The 12,805-nt window shown below is 34.2% G+C and overlaps 1 protein-coding gene across 1 annotated transcript in view; it reads left to right on the top strand.

Moving 5' to 3' along the window:
• Positions 1-9,186, top strand: part of LOC100373772 (sacsin-like) — a 30,092-nt gene extending 20,906 nt beyond the window's left edge. Inside the window, exon 5 of the mRNA XM_085504093.1 lies at positions 6,227-9,186. Within this exon, the coding sequence (XP_085360219.1) occupies positions 6,227-9,186 (2,960 nt within the window). The remainder of the gene's footprint in view (positions 1-6,226) is intronic.
• The last annotated feature ends 3,619 nt before the right edge of the window (positions 9,187-12,805 follow it).

Raw genomic sequence — 12,805 nt, 5'->3', positions numbered from 1 at the left:
GATTTACTACTATATTCATAACTTTTTATTTCGGTGTGCTATTTCCTGCATGACAATCAACGTTAACACATATAGAGAGATTGACTCAAGAAAAAATGAACTGATGATGAGACTCTGTGCTACTTCCTGTTATTCTGCAATTTGCACTTTCTGAATTTGCTTTGGTATTGTTTTATAGCTGTAGAACTAACCTTCCTAGTTACTCTAACTGAGCAATCATAATTAAAATTCCTGCAGCTTTTGCCTATTCTTAATAAGTTTGGGCGTTCCTTACCCCGAGCTAACCATCGTTTCCTTCTGTGCATGAACTCAAACATACGAGATTAGCTTAAATCTTAGCCCGTACATTGTGTAGCATGAACACTACTATTGAAGATCCAGGGGGCAAATGGGTGAAAATTAAACAAATTATAATGAAGGTGTAATATGCAGTCAGTAAAAGTCCTGGGTGTTTCTGGGTCCGTCAAATTGATCATGGGTACTCTGGCTCAACTTGGACAAAAAAATATTTAGTCTATATAACGGGAACAGGGGCATGCTACCATGGTATCCCTTTCAAGTAAGCTTAGTTATAATCCTCTACCAAATTAACACCTTAGAGAAACTGATAATAAATCTATGTCAACACCACTGTTACATCCTCTCCTGTTTCATAAGTCATGGTTACTAAAAAAGCCAAACATGGCTGCCAGGGTGTAGCTACACAAAATGAGACAATTTTGTGGTTGGAATATAATCAGAAAAATTAAATTTGATCAAAATAGCCAAGTCCATTCTATTGATGCGAGTGAAATCAAAAATTAAGTTTTTATTCCACTATGAAATCAGGAAAGGGAAACAAAAATGGTAAGTTTTCTCTGCAAGGAAACAAAACTGGCTAAAAGTAAACCATGACCTGTGAAAATTTGTGTCATTATAACAAGTGGATTTTTCATCATATTTATAACAGATATAGCATAGTGCACTCATTATACACTGACCAATGGGAATACTAGTAAAAACTGTTTCAGATGTATAAATCTTCCAGGGAGGTTATAACCCACATTGCACATAGGAAACTGGATTTTCTTTTGTCTCAGACAGAAGTTGCATGTCCCTGTTTTCTAAGGTCTATGCTTAAATCATAACCATCTGAATACCATTATATCATTTTTCAAATTAAACTGTTTTTATATTTTTAATATCATTTTCTTGATTTTGAAAAAAATATATAGAAACAATATTACACTTACTATAATTACTCTATTAGCAGCACATGCGCTTAGGTAAATTATAGGGATCTTCAATGGTCGAAATAAGTAATATTTTCATGATTTAGTATCCACAAATGTAATTTTAGAGCAAATATGGTATTGTATTGGATCATAATTATAATACAATTATTTATTTTGTGAAAGTACCAGGGGATCGATGAAGTGGTACATTCATGGTAGCATTCCCATTGTGGAGGGACTCTATAATTTTGTATGTACACAGCTTCCTATTTTGAAAGACAAAATCATGCAGCTGCATTGTTACATAACATTCTTTTGTCTCTTGTCTTGTAGAAAGTTAAATCCCCCTATTGTTCTCAGAAATTAGGTTCCCAAGTACAGCAATGTACTGTCCTAGTCTCTCAAGAGACAAACTGTGTGTATATATGGCACAACCCCTTAATATATTCGGTTAGGAAACAATTTGATTTGATTTTATTCTGTTGTCTAGATGCATTTTTCGATATTTATATTTTTTCAATCAGAATGTACCGGGTATCATTTTTTGGAAGTATATCTGAGTTGCATAGGGGAGAAATTAACATATCACAAGATGTCATTTTATCGACATTGCTATTTGTGAGGACAGAAATATGCCAGCATACACAGACACCACAAACATTTGTTTCCAAAATTGGTTACAAAGTGTATTAATTAAAAACTGGTCATTGTAAGCTAATAGCAAACTGAATTATTTTTTGCAGATAATGACAATTTATAAAAAGGAAAAAACTATATATATGGGACATAAGAAGTTGAAGAACCAGGATTTATGGACGTTAAGGGAAGAAAAAAGTTTAACCAGTATTCATGGATGCAATGGTTTAGCATTTACATGTTTATCATTTTTACGCTTGCACACAGATTTTGAAAGTTCCAAGTGTGTAGAGTCACTGTACATTGCTTTCCATAATATTGAAAAAATCCTGCAGAGATCAATAATCGGGAAAAAATTTGACATTCCTACATCTTGGAGAAAAAATATTTTACACTAGAAAAAGAATAGCACAAAAACAAAGAGGAGAAAAAACATTTTGCACAGCCCCCTCCTTAAGCTAATCGCCTCTCAAGAAAACTTGATAAATATCTGGAGGAGTATGACATTGCAAACCTAAAATACTATTATCCACTAAAACAGTCTCTATGGCTGTGCACTACATCAAAAACAAAACATGGCATACTTTTAATATTGCTTACATATACTTGTTTTGTTTAATGTTTTCATTAATTATTCAATTTCTGTACTTCATGTGTTTGTACACTGAGCTGAATAATTAAGATGATATGTTTTGAAGCAATGTTTTAACCCCCTCCCTCCCCCATATGACTTTTTTACTTTGCAAAGCTGTACATCCCAGATTTTTGGTTGTTTATGCATAGACGGTCTTTGGTTATAAATTATTTACTTCCAGTCATTTTTTGAAGCGTAAGCCTTTGTCATACTTTCGGCTGTGGTGACTTCCTGTCACTATGCTTTTGTTTCCCTTTGGTTAGCTAAACAATGGTTCTAATGGAATAGCAAGCAATCTAATCTATTCCTGAAATTGTTAAATTATATATAGTATATCTGGAAATGTAAAAATAAACTTCTAGAAATGTGTTATTCAGTTCAAAAAATAAACTGGTTGCATGCAGAATCTCAGAGAAACAATTGCATGTACATGCAGGAATGGACGGATGTTGCAGCAGCAGAAGTTTGGGCCTGGACATTTCAGTTGCATTTTTAAAATGATTTTAAATAATGTATGTATTCTTAACAAACTGTTACATGAGAGGGGGCAGAGCATGAAATAATATTTTAGTTTTGGAAACTATACAAAGATGTGTGTTTCAGTTCAGTAATTCAATACCTTTGATGAGCCATTATTAATAGCACACTAAGGGTTAGATTTGAATAGATTCCTAGTGAGATTGATGCATTCTTAATTAAAAAACAAACTTAAAAAGTTTTACTGCTACTAAATTATACATATGTTTGGTATAATTTATTGTAAAACATTAATTTTGTTGTGAAAATAGTTTTATACAAAACAGTGAAAATTTGCCAAAATCCTTGTATTCTCTAAGACAGACCGGAAACGGAAACGAGACAAAAACAAAAGATTTTTCAAGTTAGCGTGGGGGAAAGCTATTGTTTAAGCTAGTCTGTGATTGGTTGCTGGCAATGTTTGGGGATTTTGACCAGTTTGTGACGTAGGCTTGTCTTAGAGAATGTGTTGCCAGTGATATGCTAGTTTCCATTGTTATTTAAATGTACTCATCAGGGAGGTAATCCATTACAAAATATCGCTGATCCACAGTAGTCTGGTTTCAGGCTACACCAAGTCACAGTCCTTAGAGGGACTTTGACCAAGTACAGGCTAAGATTTAAGCTAATCCCAAATGTTTGCATATCAGCTATACCCAATTGTGTTCACTCACAGGAGGGCCCAACAGTTATAGCACAGGCCACAGTGTTGAGGGTCTGTGCACTGGCTAAGAACACCCAAACTTGTTTCCCAAGGGAGGCAGCAATTATGAACAAACAAATAAACAGCAATGGTACAGTGCCATAACTACACTGTTAACCAAAATAAACCAACCACAAATTATCGAACCAACCACCATATATTTTTCTCCTTTAATATTTGTTTTTTCATTCCTTTTCCATGTTTTATTGATTTATAATGCTTATTTTTTTTTATTAATATCATCAGTTTTTTCAATTGTTTTTTTTAAAACCATTGTGGTGCTTCCGATACGAGTTTGCTGATAGTTGATAGAATGGAATTTTTGTGACGTTGATTGATACACTCAGAAGCAAAACATCACATGTGCAAATTTACATTACACCCCAAAACAGCATGCACACGAATGCGAAACACCATATCTTTGACTTCTGGAGAAGTAGTCTACTAGTATCCCACCAGTCATCACTCAGTACACGCTTCCACACTGATTGGGTCGTTGTAGTAGAGCATACAACAACTCCAATGTGGTTCGCTGTCTACGACATGCACTAATAAAACTCTGCATTCTGTAACGCCGTTATATACTGTTTCTGTGCTTTTCAAATAAATCGGTCCGTCTTTGCTCGCTTTTTAGTGCACGTCGCTTCATAAATTTGAACGAAACATGTCAGCAGCAGAAATTTTGCGTTCGTAAACAGCTGCTTAACAAAGTCACCGACTGATGGCACCCCTTACCCGTGCTAAGGACTGGCCCTCCCAATGCATGGTCTAGTCAAAATGCAAACATCAGCTTAAATCTTGGCCAGTACTTCATGTAGCATGAACATTACTAATGTCAAGCATTATAATGCCGTGAACAAACAAACATGCCATTCACTGCTAAGTCAGCTAGCTACACACATGGAGCGCTATGCTAGACCCCCCCCCCCCCCAATATAACTTACTGAACCACCCAACACCGTTTTGTACACATGCAGTAGTCGTGGATTATTTTCACAGATATTTTTCATATCGCATTAAACCATTCATAATAGCAGAATATAAAAATGAAGCAGAGCATCATGGGTATTTTTTAGTTGATTGTGTCTAAGCTACTTTAAAATCACCTTCCATCTACCCTTCCACATAAACTTCTACAGTTTATAACACACATTATGAAAAGTTACTGATTAAGTATTTCAATGTAAAATGTTGTAGTTTGGGTGTATTTGAAGACTGAACTTTAGTTTTTTGTCATTATTAAAATGGGAATTTTGTTTATGTTTGAGCTTAACCCCACTCATAAAGACAGGCTCTTTTTTCGGATTAATAACTCGCTGTTTATGTGAATTTTTGGAGTAACTCCCTGTGACTTTTTGGAGTAACCAGCTGTTTATGTGACTTTTTTTGGTGGAAAGTCAGTTGCTGAGTATTTTGGGGGTTGCACACTGTTCAAAGGTTCAGTAGTGAATGTCTTGTTTGTTTGTTCAATGTATTATAATGATAGACATTGCCTTTATACGAACAGGAAGTAGTACAGAGTCTCATTCAGTCAGTCCATTTTTATCTCAAGAATAATGTCACAGAATGTGCTTGTAATGATTGTCAAGTTTAGTATAGTTATGAATAAGAATAGTTATGAATATAATAGTCAAATTTTCGAATGGACATCAAGTACAATGGTATTTTGGGTGATTAGCCTGGGCTCATGTTTGCACAAACTTCGTTAGCGCCCCTGATAAGGGTCTAGATCGTATTTTGAAAACAGGTCATCTTATATGTTTAATAACCTATTGCATTACACTATATATTATTAAGTCAACAGTATCAAGTGCATGATCTGTTGTGATTTCAAAAACAAATTAACCCAAAACTTCATATTATTTCAAGATATATAATTCCATATTTCAAATTTTTCAAAATCTTGTATTTTACGTTTACCTACAATTTTACTGGCTTAAAATTGAAGCAAACTGAAGCGAGGGAGGAAAAAGAGGAGAGCTGTCAATCCCAATGTGCCATTACTGGGTATATCTGTGACATGAAAAAAAAAATGACCATTTTGTTCATGTAATGAAAAATAAAATGATCATTATAATACCCATTAAAAAAATAGATTGTCACCCACTCCATCATTAAATAAAAAAAAACTATTATTCTGACCAGTGTAAAAATAGTGCTCATTATAACTACCAGTTGGAAATTACTGGTCAATATTTTGACCATTAAAAAAGTTCTGGTTGATATTCTGGCCATTAAAAAAATAGTGGCCATTATAATGGCCAGAAGTGACTTTTTAAAGGGGTCTGAGGGGTGAAAAAAACAGAGTTAAAGTGAAATGAAAAATTATTATAACCTCCTCACTAACCTAAAAGTATGAATTAATATTCAAAAGTTGTGAAAATTAAAACTTTCCGAAGAGCGACGGAATTTCCGAAAGTAATCCGGACGCTGTTCTGATAAATTTAAGACAACTCTTAAATGACGGGAAAGAACCACTGGCCTATAGGCTGAGACATCTTGGTTTTATTCCTGATACACAAGGAACTACTGCAGTACTTCAAGCCAGCAGATTCTATGATCCAGACAATAAAATATTCCATACAATGTTACCTGACGAGTCATTTCCACCTTCTCCATTTCGCAACAATGAATGGTTACATTTCCTCAGGCTTATTGGACTTCACAAAGATGTCTCACAACAAGACTTCATAAATTTTGCCAAACAGATAGAAAAAACAAAACACAGTAGTAAAGAATTGGCATTGTCACAGTCGAAGATGTTGATCAAGTTTATGACGTGCAACACACACTTCCATAATGCTCTTTTTTTTCAAGAAATATCAAACATAAAATTTGTGCCGGTAGATAGCGTTGATGGGGATTTACTCAAAATATGTCCAAAACAGTGCACAGAGGATTTTACATATTTTAATAAATCCATTAAATTGAGCTATGCAAAGTTGGTGTGGACGGTAGCCCCCCTCTTGCCAGATTGGGCTGATCCATGTGACCATCAAATTGACAAAAAAATTGTCAAATTACTCTGTGAAAATCTTAATCTGCAGCCACATCCTCCACTGAAGTTAGTATTGGAGCATTGCCAAATTTTATCAAACACTTTTGTGAATTCTAACTCTCACGAGGATATTTATGATAGACATGGTGCACGCAGCGATAAAAAAGTCAGATCAGTGTGGGAAAACATTTACCAATATTTAATGGAACAATGCGAAAAAAACACTCGTTGTATGAATGATTCGATGTGTAACAGCTGTAAAATTATAAAGCTGAAATTAGAAAATGTTCCTATTATTATGGTGGACGAGTACAACAAAATTGTTAAGGCTAAACAAATAGTAATGAAAATACCTGATAACAAATTAGAACCATTTATTTATAGTATCCCTCTGGATTTTGGACCTTATGCCTCTCTTTTTCATCTTCTTGGCGCCACAGAAAATATGACTGAGGTGCAACTTGCCGGTGTTTTAGAGGACATATATACACGTAGTTATCTTACAGAACTGGATCCCAATACTCTTATAACAGCATGTCATGTCATCTGTCTTCTATTCACCTCTCTAAAGGATACACAAAGACAGAGTCACACAGTGGAAACATTTGATAAATATTTGCAGTATCACAACTTGTATCTTATAAGTACTGAGAAGAAAATTAAATTATCATCTGAGCTTGTCTTTCATGATATTCCATGCAACATTAAAAAAGTTAAAGGTCTTGGACGTGACTTTCTTGTTGACTTCAGAGAGTGTGGTTTACATGTCTTCACCGGAGATCTACTAAAGTTACTACCAAAAAGACACCGGCCCACATACTTGAGCAGTATTGTTAGAAATGAAATAGTGAATCCACAGCCATGTAAGGATCATCCATCATGCCATGTACAGCAATTATATCAATGTATGCTGTCCTCGGAAGAATTTTCTGAAGCGATACACAACATTTTAATAAAAGAAGATCATATAGACATGGCAGAAGCAATTAAACATAAGCTTCAACAAGTAACAGTCATGTGTCTTGATAAGGTTTATATAGAATTAATCAATGTCGAGTCAAATACGAAAGTTGTGAACAGCATGCGCATTGAACAGGTGCACCTAGGATATGATAAAAGAAAATCAATGTTGTATTTACATCATGATTCTAATCAGAAAAGAATGTTTATTAGTGAACTGACTAAAGTAGTGGCAAAACTGCTTGGAGGGAGGGCATTTAGTATACAAATGCAAATACAAGATCTATTGCTGTGTCAAAATTCTGATGGAATCTTTGCTTACCTTCTAGAAAATGGCTATGTAACTGATGAAGGTAATTATTCATACTTCATCCCTCCTGTTGGTATCGAAATACCGGAGTCAGATCTGCATTTTCTGAATCATAATCCTAACCACTACTTCAAACCTGGAGAGTTTGTTGGGTATCAATTAGACATCATTGAGAACCAATCTACTTACATGTATGCACAAATTGTGAAAGAAGTGAAGAAAACACAAGATAACCAATCTACTTATTTTATACAAATGTATGAAATTAACATTGGGAAGGAAGAAACTGTAGTTGTTACATCACTCGATTTGTACAAAATTAAACAAAAGAAACATGGTGACATAGTTCCCACTGAATCTACATACAGCAGTCAAGCAAAAAGAGCTAGAATGGATAATAAACCACTGCAAGAAATGTTTGAAGAAATTACAAAACAACTTGAAAGTATTTTATCAGATTCTACTTTAACAGAGGAACAAAAAAGAAAGGCAATTAAGAGATTATACCTACTCTGGCATCCAGATAAAAACATTGGCAATGAAGAGTATGCTGGCGAAGTGTTTAAACACATTAAAAATGAGCTTGATAGATTAGAGAAAGAGCTTTCAAAATCGCAGTACAGCTCAGGTAGTTCCAGAGGTTCATCTGGTGAAGGGTTCCGCTACTCTTATGACAAGTGGGATTGGGAGGCTAGAGCTGACCGTGAACGAGAACAGCGTTGGTTTTCTGATAGAAGTTCATCTTCAGATAGAGGAAAAAAGTCGTCTTATCCTTCATATTCACGATTTAGGACTAAAACAAAATCAAACCCTACAGAAGGGAAACGTTGGTTTCGACAAGCAAATGCAGACTTACATGCTGCAAGCAAAGACATGAAAGGGGACCCGTCTTCTTTCGAGTGGGTTTGTTTCAAGTGTCAACAGGCTGTGGAGAAGGCATTGAAGGGTGGGTTTTATACAGTTTTGGGCTACCTACCTGATTCAAATACACACAACATACTTTCTCTGGCTTCTAAGCTATCTACACATATCAGTACAGATGTTACAAATGATGTCATAGCATTGTTGAATCTTCGTTGTGACCATCTCCATCCTCGTTACCCTGACATGTATGGAGGAACCAGAATACCAAATGATGCATATACACAGGAAACAGCAAAGAAATCAATTGGATATGCGAAACGAATTTTAGATGTGGTTACCAATTTGTCCTAGATTCATTCACTAAAGAATGTGATTTCGGGAGAACATTGGTTAGTTAAAGTCTGGTACTTATGCTTGACTGGGCCTGGTTGATGCCAGGATAGCACATTAAATTAAATGATGGCCACAGAAACCTGCAATGTAATCCCAAACATGAATATGGTTTATTTGGTATAATGTGCTATATGTCAGCACTTGCACTTGCAATTTGAACATAAAAAAGTCAGGAGAGACAAACAGTGACATTTAATGCCTGGCACATAAATAATAAAAAAAAATCAATGTTTATTAGCTTTTGCAATTTAATGTATTCTTTGTATTCAGTGACAGTGAAGAGAACTTGCCATTACTGCAGGATAGCTCCTCCATCTATTAGAAAATGATTACTAAAGGCGTATGCAACACAAAAAAAAGATGTATACATATGGCTACGTACAACATTAAACAGAACTAAACTAATTTAATTTTACACCATCCAGACGAACTATTATTATGAGTTAGCAAAGCAGCATGGATAACTGATTTGTAACATTGTCAACTCAACAGACTAATTAAATTTGATTTTATACCATGGCCAGACATAACTTTTGTGCAAATTGTCTAATTTCCCGATTTGACACTATGCGCACAATTTTAAAAGAGGTGTCCAGGCTGATTAATTCACAAAGGCTTCTCACATATCAAAGCAATAAAGTAGCATCTCAGATTTGGTGGAGCAATGTACAAGAGAAGTAATCCAGACATAACTGAAACTAATGATAAAGTGCTATATAGTAACAAATCCATTCTTAGTTGTGATGTTGTAGCGTTGGAATGTAGCAGTGTCTCGTTTTTTCGCTGTTCATTCCAATACAGTAAAACACATGTAGCTACACTACTTATAATGGCCACCAAGTAGGTCATCGAAACTAGATTTCCATAGGGTTACACCCTCGTCAATTACGAAGTCAACACTAATTGTAAGAGAAAAAGCAACAGAGGTTAAAAACTGGACATGGTTGTTTCCTAGTTTGCTACACTGTTGAAGATAATCGACAGAAAGTCTGCAACTATTGTCTGGCTTTCGTATATTTATAAAGCTACAATTGTAACAGCAGCAAATGAAATTTATAGCCGAATGCCATCTTTTTATCAAATATAATTGTGAAAATAAGTGATCTCAAACATGGGGCTTGTTACTTGTACCTTTCGATATTTTCTATTTTGAATGTTGAATTACAAAAAATACATCCATATAATATGGTGTATCATTACGAAAAAATTATCATTTATATATAAAATATAAAATTTGTTTACACTAAGCGCAAAATCCTGCTTGTTACATAACCATAATATTTGTTATACTGACACAATTCATATGTTGAGTTTCTTCACAGGTTGGATCACAAAGATGTTTGAAGAGCATAAATAAAATCTTGTGTGGTTTGTCTATAAATAAGACAAGTATAGAACAATATTCATGGCATGCCATTCACTATAATAATTTGTTCCTGTTTAGGTTATTAAAGACTAATGCCGGAGATGACTTTTAGTACTGCAAGCTGCAGTTTTGAGTATGTGAGACTTAAAAGTCACGATCTATAGTGCTGAGCACAGAGTCTCAGAAAACACTTTCAGCAATCTTGTAATAACCCTATTGTTATACATTATCCACTCAAACTGAGTAGTATATGACAGCAGTAACATGTTTCCCTATGTTCTTTGCATTGAAATGAATAAGCCAAGTTTGAAGTATTGTGGCACTATTTCTTCTATGGAATGTTCATTTCTTTGCAAGGAAGAATGCAGATACGTGTATAAATTCCTACAGATTTGTAGCACGCAGCGTAGCTATAAGAGACTTGCATTCATATATTCCAATTTCGGTTTTATGAAACACATAATAAATGTAATTTGACATCGAAATAAGTAACGGCAGACAAGATTGACAATTTAGAACCAACCCAACGCATTTGTTCATAATTACCTTTGAAAACAAAGGAATACAACTGGTAATGTTTAGGCTCTTGTTGTGTACATGTATCAACACTGTGTGTGTTAACATTAATTGTTGATATTCCTATATACATGTATAATACATTTCAGTATAAAGCATAGACGTAACGGTCGCCCAGTGCAATACAGTAATATTAATTATGAAAAAATGATATCTAATCTGATGAAAACTAATCTATATTTGATGCAAATGTTTAGTATGTAGTTCATTTGAAACCACATTTGTTTTGGTTTTGGGAATTTTCCTTATATAGTATTTCATTAATACAGCGTCATATCTGAACACTGGTTAATAGGATATGTATTTGTCAATTATTATAAGCATATTTTATCAGCTCAAGTACGACAGCCTGTTAATTAGTATTAGTACATTTGTAAATGTGTGCCAACTGAAATGGTGTTTGCTTTAGAAGAACATTTCAGTAGTTTATATTATGATTTGTGATGAGATAATGGGTAATTTTAGTAGAATCTACATGTCAATATATATATTGTAAGATTTATTTTCTGTTTTATATATATGATTAAAAACAAGACAATTTGCTGCAGATTTAATCTTATTATTGTAGTATATGATTTTTAGAATATAAAATATTCATTACATTATATATACTTTGCATTTCTCCTATTTCATTTTACTCCAAGCAGTTTGCATTGATTCTATTGTATATGCATCAGTAAATCAAAACCTACAACATGGTAGTAGGCTCTAAATCCGAAATGAGTATATACACTGTACACTATTGTTTGCAACAGAACACAACAACTAAATCGCATGGCTTGAATACATGCATTTCAAAATTGATCGGTTCTGGTATTGGTCTCAATATGATTGTGTCTACTCTTGAAGTAATACTTGTGATATGTTTTACACTGGTTCCTGGTGTTGTATAATACCAGCCCTGCAGCTAAGCTAGTCACTGTATAGTCAATGTGGCTCGTTGCACAGGCAATGATACACAGCGGGCTCAGCATGTGACCACTATACCGATAGAGCTTGCTCTAGTCAGGGGTATCTGCAGGCAGGATTGCGTCTAATACGCAACACTTAGAAACATAACGACATGTATCTCGACGAGGCAAGTACAGAGACGTCTACCAACTGTTGAATTTACATACAAATACTGTAGTTAAAATTCATGCCTTGGATATCGGTTTGATGTGATTACTGTGGCAAAATATTTGCAATGTATATACGCAACTAAAGCTACCTATTTTGGTACAACAATACCTTGTTGTGTATGAACGATTTACTGATCAGTATATAATGTGTTATTTGCATACAGGATATGTAGTGTATAATGTGTGTATTAGTATTAGTAACTATTCATAATCGACAAACGATAAATAATACACGTCTGTGTTTTTTTTATTTAATGTATTATTTGTTCACAAATCATAATGATTTTTAACAGTTTTTATTAATTTTTGTATTTTTAATTTGACAGTTCAGCTGCATTATTTTTTAGTTTTATCATTTGTTCATGTTTTTGTGGATACAACTATTATTCTTTCCCCAACCCTACAACACATGAAGACGTAGAATATGACTTTTAATGAATCATATTTAATGTCAGTGGTACTTGAATTCATGTTTCAGTTTACTACATCTTTTCATAACTGATTTTTTTTAAAA

The sequence above is a fragment of the Saccoglossus kowalevskii genome, chromosome 9 (genome assembly GCF_978046115.1).
Source record: "Saccoglossus kowalevskii chromosome 9, keSacKowa6.1, whole genome shotgun sequence".
NCBI lineage: Eukaryota > Metazoa > Hemichordata > Enteropneusta > Harrimaniidae > Saccoglossus > Saccoglossus kowalevskii.
This window is presented reverse-complemented; position numbering and strand designations above follow the sequence as displayed.